The 19,919-nt window shown below is 37.4% G+C and overlaps 1 protein-coding gene across 2 annotated transcripts in view; it reads left to right on the top strand.

Moving 5' to 3' along the window:
• NME9 (NME/NM23 family member 9) overlaps nt 1-19,919 on the top strand; it is a 26,967-nt gene extending 7,048 nt beyond the window's left edge. Inside the window, exons 1-7 of one of the 2 annotated variants that reach the window (XM_087725601.1) lie at nt 7,510-7,544; nt 10,745-10,802; nt 11,285-11,388; nt 14,508-14,579; nt 18,036-18,152; nt 19,211-19,295; nt 19,710-19,919. In XM_087725601.1, coding sequence (XP_087581727.1) covers nt 7,512-7,544; nt 10,745-10,802; nt 11,285-11,388; nt 14,508-14,579; nt 18,036-18,152; nt 19,211-19,295; nt 19,710-19,747 — 507 coding nt within the window. In that variant the 5' untranslated portion in view covers nt 7,510-7,511 and the 3' untranslated portion in view covers nt 19,748-19,919. Of the gene's footprint in view, nt 1-7,509; nt 7,545-10,744; nt 10,803-11,284; nt 11,389-14,507; nt 14,580-18,035; nt 18,153-19,210; nt 19,296-19,709 lie in introns of those variants that run through there. The other variant, XM_087725602.1, reaches the window with a different exon arrangement.

Here is a 19,919-nt window from a genome sequence, read left to right as displayed (position 1 = left end):
GGGCATTTGCCCAGGTTCGCCTGGTGCACCAATTGCGTCTCTACCTGAACCGGGAGGCACTTGCAACAGTCACTCATGCCCTCGTGACCTCAAGACTGGACTACTGCAATGCGCTCTACATGGGGCAGCCCTTGAAGAGCATTCGGAGACTTCAGCTCATCCAGAATGCAGCTGCGCGAGCGATTGTGGGTGCACCTCAGTACACCCACGTTACACCTATCCTCTACGAGCTGCACTGGTTACCGATTGGTCTCCGGATACGCTTCAAGGTGCTAGTCGTCACTTATAGCCGAGGTGGCGCAGTGGTTAGAGTGCAGTACTGCAGGCCACTTCAGCTGACTGTTATTTGCAGTTCAGCGGTTCTAATCTCACCAGCTCAAGGTTGACTCAGCCTTCCATCCTTCCGAGGTGGGTGAAATGAGGACCCAGACTGTGGGGGCGATATGCTGACTCTGTAAACCGCTTAGAGAGGGCTGAAAGCCCTATGAAGCGGTATATAAGTCTAAAGCCGTTAAAACCTGGCTGTGTCGGCAGGCCTGGGATCGATGAGTTCCCTTCCCCTCTCGAATCGTGTGGCTGTTGGTTGTTTTAAATGCCCTGTACTTTTTGTAGTTTTTGTGTTTTTCCCTCCCCCCTCCTTGGGTTTGTGCGCCGCCCTGAGTCCCGCTGGGAATAGGGCGGCATATAAATAAAATGAACCTCGAACCATCATAGGTATTATTAAATGAATACAAAAAGATACAAAGATCATTGTCAATTTCAGAAATAGCAGGCACAGTCATACATTTCTGTGTATTAACAATTCAACTATGGAGGTGGTTAGTAGCATCAAGTTTTTGGGTGTACAGCTTATGAGCAGTTTAGCTTGGTCACTCAACAGAGAGACTGGTGAAGCGGGGACAACAGACAGGACCTTCATTTTCTACATCGTATGAGAAGAGCACATCCTCCTTCCCTTATCCTTACCACTTTCCATAGATGGCAATTGAAAGCATCCTGCCGTATTGTATTACTGTGTGATTTGGAAGTAATAATGTTTTGGATAGGAAGGTTGTGAAGATAGTGGTGAGGATGGCAGAAAAGATTATTGCAAGTTCACTTTCTTCTATCCAGGACATCACATATAAGCAATGCTTCATAAGGGGCTGTAGCATTGACAGGGATGTTACACATTCTCTCCATGACCAGTTTTCTTTCTTTACCTTCTTGGTGGAGGCTTCGCGTTATCTGAAGGAGACCAGCTAGTTTCTGTAATAACTTTATAGCATATGGTATCGACCTTGTTAACTCTCAAGACTCTTTTTTCTCCTATGTATTCAAAATGTACTGTAATTAGTGTGTGTGTGTGTGTATGTGTGTGTACACACACACACACACACACACACACACACACACACACACACACACACACACATATATATATATATATATATATATATATATATATATATATATATATATATAGAGAGAGAGAGAGAGAGAGAGAGAGAGAGGGAGGGAGGGAGGGAGGGAGGGAGAGAGAGGGAGAGGGAGAAAGAGACAGAGAGAGAGAGTTACAACCCCCGGTATGCCCAAATATGGGAGGAAGTTCACTACTTCCATTCTCTGTCCATCGGCTTGTCACAAGAGACCATCCAGACAGAAACCCAATATTTTTACTGTTGCCTTTTTGTTACATATGTGTTGTATTTGTGCTGATAAATAAATAAAGGGAGACTAGATCTATTTCAAGCTATTTAGCTCTCATCAGCTAGCCGTACCCTTACTGGGATTCGAACCTGTGCTGTATTGCATCTTAGGCAGATGTGTTAACCACTAAGCCACAGAGTTCGACTCCTTATCAGCTGAGCTGGGGTGATAGATATCTATTTAGAGTTACAACCCCCAGTATGCCCAAATATGGGAGGAAGTTCACTACTTCCATTCTCTGTCCATCGGCTCGTCACAAGAGACCATCCAGATAGAAACCCAATATTTTTACTGTTGCCTTTTTGTAACATGTGCCCAGCACAATTCATACATATTTATGAACGATCCAGTAAAATCTGTAGAAGTCAATTTGGACACCTAGATGTTTTATAAACAACAGAATCAAAATTCAAGTAGATGTGGCATTTTGTATTGCCAATAATTTGATCTGAAATTCATTGTTCATTTCCATTGATGGACTGTTAACAGAGTTGTATGCTTTATTATATTAAAAATGCTTAGGTTCTTCTCCCCTGCATAACCTATTTGTACCACAATCCTACATACATACAGTCTAATAAATTGTAATATACTTCCTCTTTGGTAAAAGAATAATTAACAATATTAATTATAAATTGACAAATAATAACAGATTACAGGATTCTTCTCCTTTCTACTATATTTTAAATGCTCTGGGAATTAATTAATTTCCAAAATCAAATAAACCTTCAGAAATTTAGCAAATTTCAAAGGATAATCCTTAAAGAATAATGATCTAAAACAGAGAAGCAATCAACGTCCAAAGGGATCAATCACCTTACCCTTCTTGATGCAGGTGAACTGGAAAATGCGAGGACCACTGATCAATTTCATTATTTTCACCAGTCCTGTCATTTTAGAAAGCACACATTTAATTTCAAAGCATTAGTTATCTGGCCAAGCTTGTACTGCCAAAATGTATAGTTCAGTTGTAAAGTTTGTTCCTGATCTTCAGTTCTTCCATCCAGTTGAGAATCAGAAGACAGCATGTTATCTGACTGCACAAAAAGGGGAAAAAATAGTAACAGCAGGTTGGGGAAAGAATTGACATGCTTGTCAGAGCGGATTCTCCTCTGCCTCCCCTGTTGCTATGGTGACAAGAGACGCTGTTGTTTGCCTGGAAGCTGTTGCCGAACCTTTGAACAGGTACATTATGCTGAATGCTTGCCATTCTAAGAACTGATATTTCAAATCCACCTTTCCTTTTTATGCTTTTGCTTCTTAATCTTCTGTGCCTTTTTTTTTCTTGGTATAGTTAGCATTGCAAAAACAGAACCCCTCATAGCTACTTATTCTGCAAAACCATACAACCTGTGTTTTCAGTCATGTTTTAGAGCTAGCTTTTCACCAGCAGCATTTTATATCAAAATGGGCCTCATCACCCTTGATCAGAGAGAATTAGCTTTCTCATTTCTTGCCCATGTTTTAAGCGATCTCTATAAATCTGCCCCATTCTGGAAAATACTGTAGCCATATTTTTCTACTGAAGTTGATGCTTTACATTTACAAAATAACTTTATTGAGCTTCCTCTGCTGCATTTATTTGATCAGTTCAACCTTGGTAAATTATTGGTACCTTATATCTTAAGGTGGAGGGTGGGAAATATATTCCAGGAGCTATTCATTGGTCTGTCAGAACCCCACAATATTCTCTTCCTAACAAACACAAATTAGTTAGGACATTTTTGTTAGCATTCAAATTAGAGTAAGAGGAAACAATAAGGGCTGAGATTAATTACTGCTAGGGAGGAAAGCTCTTTTTGAACCTCCACTTTATTTTCTCTGTTAATTCTTCAAATTCACTGACAATCAACATATCCACAATTTGTTCAACCCAATTTTCTGGATTTGTGTAATACTGAATATATTTGGATAATGTGCTAGGCATAAACTGGCTAGGCAGTCTATTTAGTCAGTATGTCAAATCAATACAGGCTTAATCTGTTCTTCCTGCAATTACACTTTTCATTTCAACCTAATTTCCGCCTATGCTTACTCACCTATTATACTTATTTACCTATAGAAGAGGAGTGATATCACAGATGTCAAACTCGCGGCATCACATTGTCATTGTGTGATATTTCAGTGTTTTCCCCTTCATGGAGCTGGGGTGGGCGTGGCCTGCAGGCTGCCAGTTTGACACTCCCAGTTTATATCCTCACCTTTCTTAAAACTATAGAGACGAGGGAGATGAAATTTATTGAGGATACCTCCAGTCATTATCTGCAAAGATCCATTTATGTCTCTCTAGGCATTCATTTTGCTTCTCAATTCTTCTGAGATGTGTATTCACATGATAGTTATCCATGGTTTGCTTGATTCATCTACCTTTTAAGTTTGTGCAGCACACTGAATGGTCAGCTAGTTGATGGTTCATCATATCATATAGATACAGCAATTCTTGGGGGTGGGGTAGTTGGGTTCAGCTAATGTGATTGCTTATTTGTGATTTAGTATGGAGATTAAATTTAGCCCTCATGGTTTGAAAATCATGATTTATGGCTTAGCATATTGTATAAATTTAGCCAATTGTAGTTTCTTCCATAAACTGTTAAGCCAATTATGGCTTAGTGTATGCTGTGAAATAAAATAAAATAAATTGTGAATAAATATATCATACAAACAGAGTCATTTAAAAATAGGAGCAGCACAGTTACTGTAGTATGATAAAACTATGGCATCTTAGTACCTGTACAGTTTCTCACATATCTCTAATCTTATAATGGCTATAGATTTGCTATTTTTTATTTGAAATTTGGGAATTTGAACTAATTATAGTAGTGGAGCCTTAAGAAGATGAATATAGCTAAAATGCATTTAATCCAGCGGTTACTATAGGACTGTAATTAGCCCAATTCTACACATTATCTCATACAAGAAAATGAGACAGCAAGCAACAATGGCACCTGTTAAAAATAGTTCCCTTTTTTTCCTTGCTCACTCCCTGTGGATCATCCAGCCCATTCATTTATCCTGGGTCAGTCAATAAACTAAAATTGTGGTAAGCAACTGATAAGCAGTTGAATGACCAGTAAGTATCAAAAAATAATACAGAACTTACAAAACTTCAGGAGCTTTTGGTGTCTTAACAGATGTTTCAGGATACTTTTTTCATACTAACAAAAAAAAACAGATAACCACATAAAACCTCATAAATTGATGAGAACAGTTCCACTATTAAAGCCATATTTGACTATCTTAAAAGAGACTGTGAATATATGGGTTTTCTATTATGGCAATATTTTCTTATAGATTTTACAGATTATACAGATTTTACAATCAAAAATAAATGCTTAAAAAAATCCCCAACTTCGTTAATAGAGGAAAACCTTTTAAACTGGTTAAAGGAATTCTCTCTAATTCATTAAAGTGGCAATTTAATGCATACATGTTTGTGTGTAAGATCTAATATATTTGGTGCGACTCTCCCTTCAATCCAGTGAGGTTTACGGCTGGTGAGGCACTGACACAGGGGTTTCAAATTTTTTTAGACTTGTGGACTTTAACTCCCAGAATTCCACAGCCAGGCATGCTCAGTTCCGATTTAAAGTGACAGCATTTGTTTTTCTCCTTTGCGAAAAAGTTTCCTTCATTCTTTTTCTTCTCCCTCCCCCTCCTTCCTCTCTCTCTCCCTCACTTCCCCCTCTCTCAAACAGACACAGGCACACAGAAAAGTTGGATTGGACTATCTCTCATACCCCCTTCCCTCTCTCACTCACTCTCTCTCAAACAAACACAAACACAGAAGTTGGATTGGAGACGATCCGAGCCTTTGATTGCAGGCGAAGCCACATTGCCTTTTCAAACTTGTAATCAGTGAAACTGGGCTTATATAGTTTTATCCAGCTGTGTGTGTGTGTGTGTGTGTGTGTGTGTGTGTGTGTGTGTGTGTGTGTGTGTAAAGGCAACGTGGCTCTGCCTGCAATCAAACTATACTTGGGGAGGGATCTACACTAGAGGATGAAGTTTGAATTCCTCCCCCTCCCTCCAACCCACACGTACCTTTTCCAGCTGTTTCAGAGAGGATTTCAACTCTGCTCTTGCCTGTCATCATGAAAAGAAAAAAAAAATGTAAAAGGAAAAAGGCAAGAGCTGAGGTCAGGCTGAGCTGGTTGCTGCCAGAGTCACCGTGGATGACTCTGCTTAACTATTTTAAAAAGCCTCTAAAAAAGCGCCCTCTACAGGAGGAGGCAGGAGAACGACGTGCCTCACCTACGTCAGGAATTTTTAGGCTTCTAACCCTTGCTTAACTCTGCTCGAGTGATCATAAAACGCCTAAAGTCAGACTAGATGAGACACGCCTCTTGCAGAGGGTGCTTTTTTAGAGGCTTTTTAAAACAGTTAAGCACTAAGCAGAGTCATCCATGGTCACTCTGGCAGCAACCAGAGCTCAGCCTAACCTTAGCTCTTGTCTTTTTCCTTTTACATTTTTTTTCTTTTCATGATGACAGTGGTGAGGCTCTGCCTCCCCTGCCTCCATGTCCCTGCTTCAATCATACACAATTGATTTGGATATTATCAAGATAGAATCTACCTCACCAACGTCTAGAAAGAAAGCTCCAACTGAACCCCCCCACTTCTTAGGAATTCTGGTAGGATGAAGCACAAACATTCTCATCCTCCTGTAGAACAAGTTGCCCAAAGCAAACATAGCCCCTTGATTATGCTCTTCTGACTTTTTCAGGGATAAAGAGGGCTTATTATTGTTGCCTGGGTAAAAAAGCAACATTTTAATTTTTAATTTTTTTATTTATTTCATCAAGCATGTATTAGATAACATAGATAAGTATAAACATGATTTTGGATACATGAAATGGATACGAATAAAAAGAAACATTAGGACACATTGGTGCGCTTATGCACAATCCTTACAGACCTCTTAGGAATGGGGTGAGGTCGACAGTAGAGAGGCATGCTGTGAGGTTTGTAGCGATATTCTGATATTGGTATTATTATACTATTTTATAGTTATAGTTTATTGTATAGTTTATTGTATTTTGACTTATAAACTGCCTAGATTTGATCAGATTGAAAGGGATAAATGTCATAAGAAATACATAAGAAAATAAATACATCAAACTGTAAATGTGGCAGGCCTATTGCTCATCAGACTTGGTATAATGGCTATTGCTACACCACTTAAATGAAAAGACTGCCAGGTCAAAGCATATCTAAAAAAGAGAAAATCCCTTTGATAGAGGAAGACATAATTCTAAGCAAGCATTCATAGCATTAGACTGTACATGTTGCTGTTGGGTGTTTTGTACCAATGATTACATTTAACAAACTTCTGAAATCCACATTTGTTGTTTCCAGAGAATACAGAATATCCCTTTCAGCTTGGAAACAAGAATAACTAAAACTGAGGTTAGGACATGAAGAATGATGCTAAACTCCATCTAGCTAGAGCTCCAGTTCTTTCCTCCCAGATTTACTTCTTCTAATAATGGCTGATGGTTTTTCAGCAAGTTATAATAATGTCATAGAATAAAAGTTAGTGAAATGTGAGCTTCCAAAGGGTTCACACAATTATTTGATAGCATCATGCTAAACATAGATTTCTGCAAAAATTAAGTGATTATTAGGTCTCCAGATGGAAGTGAACACTTAACCCAGGAAAGCAGGATCAGTCAACGAATGATAAGTCGAGAACTACCTGTAAAGATGTATGCATGTTTATATGTGGTTACATTTATTAGTAGTGAATATTAATAATATTTTAGATTGGAAAATAGTATTACATAATGTAATGCCTGTTATTTGTTTGGTTGTTTCACAGCATAATGGCCAGCAGAAAAAGGGAATTAGCCTTGCAGGTTAGTATGAGATATTAGTCACCCAGTGCGATTGTTCTGTACTTTCTGCTTGTATGGAGAGGACAAAATTGCTCCAGTACTTCTATATTTTGCCAGTGAAACCTATATATAAAACAGTAGTTGTAAAACAGAAAGCTATAGATTTCTAAATCACCAGTCTCCCAAACATGAAGTTTTTGTTTTTAATCTAATTTGATGATTCAGAAAAGATGAAATAATGAACGTTAATCATGCAGTGCAGAAATTGCTGACAAGCTTCTATTTAATTTTCAGATCAAAACTAGATATTATTCTAAACAGGGTATTGTAGTTTAACCAATGTTCTCATTTCAATGCAGGCATAATCTCTTGCTCAGTTTAATCTTCATGAAAAAGAAAATGTCCTTTCAACTCCTCTGTCATTGAGGGGGATAGTTCTAGACTCTTATTTAATAAGAGAGTTTTGTCTGCTATATGCAGCTTGTTAAGCCATGGCTTACTTAGCCATGATGATGCACTGAATAAACCATACTGGCCTGGGTTCACACAACTTGCTAAATCAAATCCAAACAAGTCATATTGTGTTTTAGCACATATGGGTGAACCTGGACCACGTGTCAATCATTCTGGATCAGTCCAATATACATGCATTCTGGCATTCATCTAAGCTATTCATGAAAATAATGTCAGCCAAAATATTGCAGCTACTTTTGAAGAAAATCCTGCTGGTTTGTTTTAGTTACTGCAAATCCTTTAAGTAAGATGACCTTAGTATGGGTCTGATTATGCCTCATTCTTCCTTCCCACAAATATTGTGAATTTTTCCAAGCCCAGTCCTCAAAATCCTCTCCAAAGAGAAATCAGATGCATTTGCTTTGCCACCTGCTAATATCTTATGTTATCAAGTCCAAACCTGAACAAATATTTCAGAACTAGTAGTGTGATGGTGCCCACAGTGGCTTTTAGAGAATGTTGTGAAATAATGCAAAAACGGTTTGTAACTCTAAATGTTGTTTCCACATGTACCACAATATATTTGAAATATGCTGGTGGCATTTAGTACATTTGTATCTGGAGTGATGTATACATTAAGTTGACCATAATGCATCAAACAAAAGATGCATTTCAATAGGTGGAGACCCTCTGCTTGCATCAGTTAGCAGCTCCTTTCCCAGGGCTGTTCAACTGCTTAAAAACTTATTTTAAACAGCATCTTGAAATTGTGACACGAAATCTTGAAAGTTAAAAGTTGATTGGGGCATAAACCTCCATAACTACAGTCCTCTTATTCTGATAAATTATGGTCAATACAAGCTATGATACAATGTACTGGTTTTTTAAGGTGCACATGTCTCTTTGTTGGCTTTGCTTCAACAGAGTAATAGGGCTACTCTTCTGGAAATATTTAAGTATGGCGTTATAGGAATATATTTGTGATTTCTTTATTTATATAAATAATTCCATAAGGGATATAATCTCTATAAATCCTGCCATCATGTGGCCAGAGGAAGAAAATGATTATTGTTCAACTCTGCCAACTATTCCTATCCAAGAAGGCCTGTTGGCTTCATTGGAATTTTTCCAGGTGACTCTGAGCCAGCTACTTAGAAAGTGACCTCAAAGTGATCTGGCATATACAGAATGCAATATTCAGATGGTTAAAGCTTTGAGATTTGATGTTCTGAGACTGAACTTTTTTATTCAGAACAAAATTAATGGAACAAAAAAGTTCCTTCCTAGTGAGAAATATATAATGTCTATGCCCACATCATCCAATAATAAAACTATACAAATAGTCTTTGTCTTTGATGCTTCACAGATTATTTTGTCACACTATATCCAGATTGCTCAAATCGTAGTTGTTTTTATTGTGTTTAGTCCATGGGTCAGTTTGTAAGTAATATGTTTCCATAATGTGCTTAACCCACATTTCCTTAGTAATGATTGGCTGCATAAAGCAATAGTAACTTGCTCAAAATTCTCCATTTTATTGGAACATAGAAGCACCGCTCATTTTCTACTTTTTATGTGCTTTTTGTTCTATCACATAATTCCTGCTGACAGACTCGTCAGGCAGTTAGGCAGGCAGCAAGGGGGGATGGTTAGCTGCTGGATGGAAAGCAGAACTTTTGGGAAAAGGAAGGGTATTCTATACTTTCAGTCACTCTGTCCTGTTTTTCTTGGACTTGGAGGATAAGTTATTGAAAACTGGCTGAACTGTTTTGATGTTTTCATGATATGCTTAGCTTAATCTTGTCAATGACAAAGAAAAAGTGGAGAAAAAATAAAAATCTTTTGGAATAGGATTACATTTCCAAGACAATGAGAATTCTGTGCTACTCTGTCATGCATCTTGTGTTTCTGATAGCAATATAAGTTAATGCATAATTTGGTTTTGATTATTTCATGTATGATATAAATTTCAGTATCATATAATTTCATCAGCATGTTTTGATTTTGAGTTTTTTTCTATTATTTGAGTTTACTAAGCATATTCTTAGTAATATTTATACTTCAGAGATAGATACTATTTTATCAATTTAATGTTCATTGAAAAACAAGCATTTACTAAAAGTTCCAGAGCCAGAGTCATGCATCTGATTGTGCAATATAAATTTTGTAACACAATGAATGTTTTTTTTTATTATTTATGATGATGTCATTACATTCCATGTGATATTTCTGAAATGTTTTATTCTTTTACAGATTCAAGTACATATTTTGTATTTTAATTGTTATATTACTGCCTTAATGCAACATAAGTACTTGTCCTATAAATATCATTTTATAAAGTCAAATGTAATATTTGCTAGTTTAGATTTGGATTGATTTAGCACTAATCTTTTGTTTTTACAATAGAGACATGGCTATTGCTAATCTTTCATCAGCCTATCAACAACCTAACAATAGGCTTCAAGGCTTATTCACTTTCCAATAACACCCCTGCACTCAGCAAGAAAAAAGTTCACAAATACTCTTGCTTTGTATCCTAACATTTCCAATGATTTTTTATTCATTACCAGTTTGGATTTTTGTTCAAAGAATTTTTTTAACCCAATGTTACTAAATTATGACTTCATCTTCTACAAGTAGTTTTTAGTAACACAAACATGTATTTTTTTCATGTATTAGTCTATCAAATTTCTTCAGGAAGTTATGCTTTAAAAAGCTATTTTGCTTATTGCCATATTTCTCAATAATATGGTTTAATTTTTGCACAGATGGTTGTCAATAATCAAGAACATTGGGAAGAATTTCTGGGGTCCAAAGGATTGATTGGTAAGTTTTTTAATCACAGTTATTTTACGAGGTTCATTTTCTCTTTTGTTGTTCAATAATATTAATGTTCAGATCATTATAGTAGTATGAACCATACCTCTGCTAAGTCATGCTATACGATAATATCTCTGAATGAACATGTTAACAAATGAAAATTTTCCTTGGCAACAGCAATCTATAGTTAAGCCTGAATGACAACTTTCCAATTCTGTTAGTATTGCGGGGACACACATTTGTAGGCAGGAACAAAAAAAAACCCCTTCTTTCAGTTGATACAGAATTTATTGGTATTTTATGTGGTATCTTGCAAAGATTAAAAGTAACTTCCCATCTAAAACTTGTAACAAATAGAAAAGGCTAAGCATTTATTAGTTCTGTCAGACTATTATAATAATTAACTCTTCATTTCTAGATATGTGATTGATTTCTGGAATTATTCTGACATGCCACAGTTCTACTGACACAGGTTAATTTCTTTGCAGTAGTAGATGCTTATCAAGGCTGGTGTGGACCATGTAAAACAGTTGTTAACCTCTTTAAGAAAATAAGAAATGAAGTTGGCGGTGACCTGCTGCATTTTGCTGTGGTAAGAAAAAGCTTCAGATCTATTTAAACAGTTAGCAAAGCCCAATTCTCAGAACGGATCAAAAAAGTTAAGATAGTAAGTGTAACTGACCACGTGAGTAAATCTCCATCCCCTTTTTAATATGGGCCACATGTATGTGAAAAGAGCCAGAGGCTCAATTATGCAATCATACACCCACCATCTTGATTTCTTAATCTCCTGAACAGAGGTTCTGTTTCAATCTATAACAGACATGTAAATATAATATGCAATATGCTGTCATTTTCTTCTTTAAATAGATAAAATAACGGAAGGGGATCTTGTAGAAAAGAAGCTAGATTTAAATAAACAATTAATGCTCTCACATACGAATTCTGCTCGTTTTGAAATCAAGTAATTCAATCTTTGAACTGAGTGGGAGGGAAGCTTACTTGGGGCTGCAAAGCAGCCGGAGAATTCCAGCATGGAGCAGTTCTGCCTTCAGCTGGCCCCCCTTCTCTTCACAGACACAGAAGCTGCAAAGATCAGAAAGGCATTTGCTTGACAAAACTTCTCTCCTTTCCCTTCTTTTCCCGAAGAGTAAGGTGTCTGTCAGATGTCTGGTAGATGATCATCTTAACAGATAACGCGACTGGTAATACGGGAGCAGCTGTGTTTAGCTGCTACCATCAGTAAGTCCCGCCCAGGAAGTCCGCTGTCATTTTCTTTATGGGGTGGCTATCTTTTAAAAAGCCAGCATCAAAATAGAAGAACAGAAGCAATACCTTGCTGGACTGGACTCCTGGCCCATTTAGTCCAGCAGGGCTATTCTCATAATGGCCAACAAATGGCACAAGGAAGCCCATTAGTGTCCCAGTGGATGGTCTTTAGAAGCAGACACCCTGTTATCAAGATTATTAGTCCATGGCCCACAACTCTATTATGCAATATACCATCTAATGTGATAGTACAAATACTAAAGAAATAAACAAATAATAGGACTACCAGTTGTGGACTGCAGAAAGATTGGATCAAAGAATTAGAATTTGGGTATCCTTTTTCTGAAAACTAGTTTTATCTAGTTTTAGATGCAATGTTTATGTCTATGTCTATATGTATATAAAAATTGTAACCCTAGGATTTCAAGCCACATCAAATTAAAATACAAAAATCACCAATAATTAATCACAGCCTAGTTGTAATCTTATGCTTATGCAATAGGATTACCTTAATTTTATTTTATTTTTATTTCTGAGGCCACCCATTCACCAATTACTCTAGTCCACTTACAGAGGGAACGTCAACAGGTGAAGCAAGCAAAAATAAATTATTCTTTTTAAAGAATAAAAGAGTTAAAAACAACTATTACTATGGAGGCAAAACAATCTCTACAATATCAGAATTTTCGGCTTGACATGTTATCCCTAACTCAGTGCCTGTGGAAGAGCCAGGGCTTGATGACTTCTTAAAAATCAGCAGAGTGATCCAAACTTTGTGGGTCAACTGTTCCAAAGAGCAAGTCTGGCTACAGAAAAAACATGTCTCATAGGTCCAATAAGGTAAAATTACATTATACATGAGCCTTGCCAGTTCTTTGTACAGTATCATACAGTATAGATTTGTACAATACAGGTAGTTCTTGACTTACAGCAGTTCATATAGCTGTGATGGCGAACCTATGGCACATAGTGGCACGTGAGGCGTCCTGTCAGCTGGACAGCGCACATATGTGCACTTGGCATTTAACTTCGGCCTTCTTTTGAGGCCATTTTTCACCCTCAGTTTTTTCACCAAAAAACTGGCTCTATGGGTAAACCAGAAGTTTGGGAATGTACTTTCGGTGAGCTCATAGGGCCAGTTTTAGCCCTCCAGAGCCTTCAGGGAAGCCTCCTGAAGGCTCCAGAGTATGAAAAACCGCCCTACGGACAAATCAGAAGTGACGTCTGGTTTGCTCGTAGGTTCATTTTTTTGCCCTCCGGAGCCTTCAGGGAAGCCTCCTGAAGGCTCTGGAGAGCTAAAACCAGCCCTACAAGCAAACCAGAAGTTGGTTCCTGAACTTCCAGTTTGCCTGTAGGGCCGGTTTTTCGCGCTCCGGAGAGCCTCTCCGGGGGGGGGCACTGTTTTTGCCCTCCCAATGCTCCTATAAAGCCTCTGGAGCCTGGGGAGGGTGAAAAAAGCACGGCAAAAATGGAGGGGAGCGCTGGTCGTGCGTGCATCCATGCTGGGATCGTGCGCATAGCATTGGTGAGGCACACCCACGCATGACCCTCCTGCGCTCCCCACACTTTTGGCACGCGAGCCAAAAAAGGTTCACCATCACTGTCATATAGTGACCATTTGAAATTATAACAGTACTGAAAAAATGACTTATGGATCGTTTTGCACATTTAAGGCCGTTGCAGCATCCCCAAGGACACTTGATCAAATTTCAGATGCTTGGCAATTGATTCATATTTAGGACGGTTGAAAGGTCATGGGGTCCTGGGATCACCTCTTGAGACCTTCTGACAAGCAAAGTCAATGGGGAGGCCAGATTCATTTGCCAATCATGTTACTAACGTAACAATTGAAGTGATTCACTTAACCGTAGCAAGAAAAGTTATAAAATGAGGCAAAATTCACTTAACAACTCTCTTAATAACAAGCTCAGTTGTGGTCGTAAGTTGAGGACTACTTGTATTGTATTGTATTATAGAACAGACCAAAATAGAGAAAGGTGCTACTAAAAACATCAAGGTCCTATGCCAGGAATGCTTTATAGATGAACCCCTGTACTTTGAATTACATTCAGAAGCTCCCTGGTAATTGAGACATTTGGCTACCTGAATGGTATACTTTATTAATTTAATTAATCATTTTTTTCTGGATCCACAAAACACAGTGCATCATAAATTAAACAAATACTGTGGTTTAAATATAGTTAGCTTACTTGTGTTCAATATGTTGTGCAAACACCATCAACATATTAGTAGAACAGTATACTTAGGAGAAGAGCATTGAAAAGTGCTTTCATGGCACACTGATACATTAGTAGCATGCTAGGCAATCATACTGTTACTTATTAAGAAATATGGGCTTGCTTGCAGTGGATGTCAAATTTTGAATGCCTTGAAGTTATGGACATTTATTTTATTCTGCTTTCTTGTCTGCTTTTCGTTTAGGCTGAGGTAGATTCAATTGATGCGCTAGAGAAATATCGTGGAAAATGTGAGCCAACATTTCTGTTTTATGGTGTAAGTTAATATGAAAAGGCCAATTTCATTACACAATATTTCCATCAGTATTATTTTTTCTAATAAACTTTGCCAGATTTGGGCAGTATGTATGTTTCCAAAAATATCTATGTAGCATGCTAGTTTGATTATTCTCGTGAACTTGTATGTGGAGATGCATGGTATGACTAAAAAACATTTACTGTATCGTATCATATCATATCATATCATATCATATCATATTATATTGTCAAGGGTTCCAAATAGCATCCACAAGTAAACCAGAGTCTGAGGCAAAGGATTCCTCAAAATTCCGATTTATTAAGAAAGCCATGTTGGCACATCTGGGAAAACCCGAATCTGAAAGCTTCCATGTTTTCTCACCCAGTTGAAAGTTCAAGATCCTCCCCCAAACACACACACAAGTCCATCACATGGTCCAATCGTCCTCTGCCATGCTGGCAGTTTCCACCCATCCAGTTCCAGCAAGGTGCAGAGACAAAGGATGACCTTGGCCCGGGATGGCGAACCTATGGCACGCATGCCACAAGTGGCATGCGGAGGCCATTTGTCAGAGCACGTGAGGCGTTGTCCTGTCAGCTGGTCAGCTGACTTCAGCCTTTTTTTGAGGCCATTTTTCGCCCTCCCCAGACTCCAGAAGCTTTATAGGAGCCTGGAGAGGGTGAAAACAGCCTCCCCTGCCCCCCTGGAGCTTCCATGAAGCCTCCGGAGCACAAAAACCAAGCCCTACGGGCAAACCGGAAGCTTGTAAACAGACTTCTAGTTTGCTCCTAGGGCCAGTTTTAGCCCTCTACAGCCTTCAGGGGCCTTCTGGAGGCTTCTCTGAAGCCTCTGGAGGGCAAAAAATGATGTCCCAGTTTGTCCATATGGCTGTATAGCTCCAGAGGGCTAAAACCAGTCCTACGAGCAAACCGGAAGTCTGTTCCCAAACCGGAAGTCCGGTTTGCCCATAGGGTCATTTTTTTGTGCTTCGGAGGCTTCAGGGAAGCTCCTGAAGCCTCCGGAGGGCCTCGGAGGGTGTGGAGGGTGTTTTTGCCCTCCCCAGGTTCCTATAAAGCCTCTTGAGCCTGGGGATGGCGAAGAAAGTATGCAAAAAATTTGGGGGAGAGCTGGTCATGTGTGCAATGGTCGCGCATTGCATTATGGGTGTGGCATGCTCAGGCACAACCCCCCCTGTGCTCCCCCCACTTTTGCCACGCGAGCCAAAAAAGGTTCGTCATCACTGACCTTGGCTTTCTAGAAAGAATGTTATTATAGCTACATATCACCCAACTCCGTATAATCACCCCTCCCATTTTCCCACAATAGAAAATGGATAGTAGAAAGTATGGCAAGCCTGAAGTCCAAAAGAAAAGATGGCTTGCAGACCTGACATATATCATATCATTATATTTATTATATTTAGTATAGTATAGTATAGTATAGTATAGTATAGTATAGTATAGTATAGTATAGTATAGTATAGTATAGTATAGTATAGTACAGTACAGTACAGTACAGTACAGTATAGTATTGTATTATATTATTATATTATATTTATTATTATGTTATATTTGTTATATTATATTATAGCAGAGTAGAGCAGAGCATATTTTCATTCCTGATAAGCAACTTTAATATATCATAGAGCTCCCAGTACCAGAAATATTGCATTATTTGTACATTATGTTTTATATCATATAATATATAGGCTAGGCTAGGATATTAATATATTTTACAGTTATTGCATTGGCTATTGCTGTTTCTTTTGTATACCACCATGAGATGTGTTGATTAAAGTGGTTAGTAAATTCATAAATATAAAAAATAAAATATGTGAATAGGTAACTACATAATAGGTAACTACATAATAACAGTTCAAAATGTTGTGGGCTATAATTATATATTATTTTTATTATAATACTGAACAAGATAAATATTCAGATGCTTACAAGATTTGAAAGGATTGCATTTGTTATATAATGTTTTCTTAAAGTAATTTAGCTAAAGTCAATGAGGGAAACATAGACTACCCAGCCTATGATTAGCACATAGGGTCACATAACACAGTAATATGACTTTTAAATATTTTTTTAATTAAACGACAATTGACTCAGTTTGCAGAACACACAACTTAGCTACTATTATTTAACTAACAAGTTCTGCAGAAGCAAAATATTATAGTAATCAATACTCAGTGCTTATGCAACTGTTTCTAACTACCCAATATGACTCATACATATTCTTAGAATAGAGTGTCATATACCACAGCTAGATTCAGCCATTATGTTGCCAACCCATGTTTTGTTGAATAAAGTACAGTTGGTTTGATTTGCACCTCTGGTTGCCAAACACCATAGGCTGGATCACAAAATGGTTTAAGTCACATAGTACACTAAACTAAAACAAATCATATTATAACTTAGCATGGCATATGAACTCTAGCAAATAATGCCTCCTTTCTATCATTTATGTTTCCTACAATATAAATATAAAATTCCATCTAAAGAGCACTCAGTTAAATATGTCCTGGAATGTTAAGGGAACATACCAAAATATTACCGATTGCTTCGTGTAGGTCAGGATATGTGAAACTTGAACAACTTATTTTTTTATTAAGAATGTTACTGGGTAATCAATTATAAACATATATGATGAAGTGTTCAGTTTTTCTGGGATAAAGACAGTCCAGGTATGAAAGATGAGGTAGAAAAACACTTTCAAAGAAACTCCACCTTAACTCATTTTATATGGTTGAGAAGTTGATTCCTATAGTTTTGAAGATTCTTTTTTTACCCCAGGCTAAGAATAAATTCACTTTCCTGAAAACCATTTCACTCTTCCTTTCTTGATTTTGTCAACTACATGGGGCTTGTCAAGGATTTCTTATGCAGAATTACCTTCCTATTTATTTATTTTATTTATATCAACTTTTAGTTTTGTACAACTCCACTTGATATACATACTATTCCCACCTGTTTTTGCTCTACAACAGCAATTTTGTGACTTGGATTGGACTGAGACAGATAGAATGACTGGCCCAAATTTACCCAGCTGGTGTTCATGCCCAAAGGAGGTTTAGAACTCCCTATGGGCTCACAATTTCTAGTCCAGCCATTACACCCAACTGATTCAAATAAATGTGCTTAATTTATTATGAGATTATCAATTAATTGATCACCAGTTAAATTTGCAGACATTTATATATCAGCCAATTAAAAAAAAAAATAGGAAAAAAAATTACATCTTCATTTTCTTTCTGTGCCTTACTTATTTTCTTAATCTTTTGCTAAAATCGACTTTCCCCCCGTCATTTAATATCTGTACATATTGAGAGTGCAACTCTTTCAATGTTTATAATACCCCATTTTCAATGGTAAAATATAATCAGAAGTCTTATATTGACAATAACAGTGTCTCTCTGTTGACATGAACTGTATTTGTAAAATGAAGCCTTCTCTTTCTGTTTGAATTCAGGGGGGAGAATTGGTAGCTGTTGTAAGAGGAGCAAATGCACCATTGTTACAGAAAACCATTCTGGAGCAGCTACAAGCAGAAAAGAGAGTCTTGGATCATGGAGCAGAGAGAGTGGTGGTAATTACAAGTCTTGCCATTTAAGTAGTATGATAGTAATGATAGAGTTGGGAGAGTCCTTAGCCCTTCAAGTCCTGCTCTACTGCTATATCATGGTGGTGTGATGTTCCTAGGACAAAGAGCGCCAGAAGTATATGCCAAGCGTATGAATATCCAAAAGGATCACTCAGGTCTGAAGGTTACCTCAGATAAAGTTAACACATAGTGATACTGGGCAACAGTGATACAGAAGATGCTGGAAAAGGTTGACGGGGTCACTTTAGTGGGGTCATTTCAGTGACAAGAGCAAAATAATTATTGTGGACAGTTCTGCTAAGACCTTCTGGAATATGGAGGCAACTTCTCAATTATTGCCCTCTTTCTATGGAATAGTATCTCCCTGGAGATCATATTGTCCCCTATGTTTCAACAGGCCATTGGAGGCTGTAGAATTGAATGTTTACATCCCTTAGGTAAAAGCTTGTTGACTAAATTATTTCTTGGGTATAGGTTTTTCCCTTTGGATTATTTATTATTCAAATGTTAATGTTATGGTGTTGCATTTTTATGTTTATTAGCAAAATAAATAAGTAACACAGGAATGGTGACCTTTGAGAAAAATTGAGACCCTTGAAAGAGTATTATTCTTGTCTACAAGAATAGTGATATTTTTAATAGTGGCTAGTATTGAAGCTATAGTTCCTAGGGATCATGGGATCTTTTGAATTTTGTAGTTCAGAATGTTGGATTGAAGTCTGTCTTAGAGCTTAAATTTAAATTAAGTTAAAATTAAAATTAATTAATGAAACTTAGTATAGTTGGGGATGGTGCTATTGACCCTATGAGATCTCTGTTATTGCTGCTATTTCAGGTTAAGTTTGTGGCTCTACCTAGTGAAGTAATTACTTAAGCTTGTCACCAAACTCAGTACATTTTACAGTAAATATATGAAATATTTGCATTTTGTAGGGAAAAAGGTCACCAACCATTACTAAAAATAGCTGCAACTGATTGCTGAGAAAACAATGTTGCTTTCTAATACAGTCTATAATTTGCATTATTTTACATTATGTGGCTAGATTCATGATGAAGCCCTCCCTAAACAAGAAGAAAGTGCTACTGTTGGAGAAGGGATGGAAGAAGACAGTGAGAACGAAGAAACAGGTATGTTGGTCTAACTTATACAGAAACATAATCACCATTGTCATTAAAATGCTGCCTAGTTAAGCAGAATTTCAGATACTTCAGGTTCCACCAATGTTCTTGCCCCCACACAGTATCCTCCAGATGTGTGTTTCATGCTGGCTGGAAACCATTAATGTTGCTGTCTAGGATACCTAGAAAATATGAAAAAGCAATTTTTACATAGCATTATTATTTCTCTCAGGGATCATACATGCAAAAAAAAAGTTTTGTATTGTCACATAAGTAGTTATCTCATCTGAGCTTTGAATGTTTTCTACAAGTTTTTCATTCAATTGTGTATCTTGACTGAAAAGCTAAAAATTAGTTTCATAGCAAGGAAATACCTTGTATTTGTTATTATCTTATTGTCTATATTGTGCAACTCTCTTACAGACAACCTGGATCAGAGATTTTCAGCAGAAGTGAACTGATGGTGTAGTTTTTCCACCCTCTGCCTTCCACCCTGCTAGCATTCCAGAAGACCATACACTTTGTTGTTTTCCTAGGCTATGGAGTAGAGTGGTTAGTACTTGCTCCACTGGATATTAGATATTAGAAAGTTTTGGAGTGACTGCCAGGTTTGCCATCTTGTTCTTCTTCTTT

Source organism: Thamnophis sirtalis, unplaced genomic scaffold (assembly GCF_051295495.1).
Source record: "Thamnophis sirtalis isolate CommonGarterSnake01/CBP01778 unplaced genomic scaffold, rThaSir2_p1.2 scaffold_11, whole genome shotgun sequence".
NCBI lineage: Eukaryota > Metazoa > Chordata > Lepidosauria > Squamata > Natricidae > Thamnophis > Thamnophis sirtalis.
Note: the sequence above shows the minus strand (reverse complement) of the source record. Positions and strands in the feature narration are given on the sequence as shown.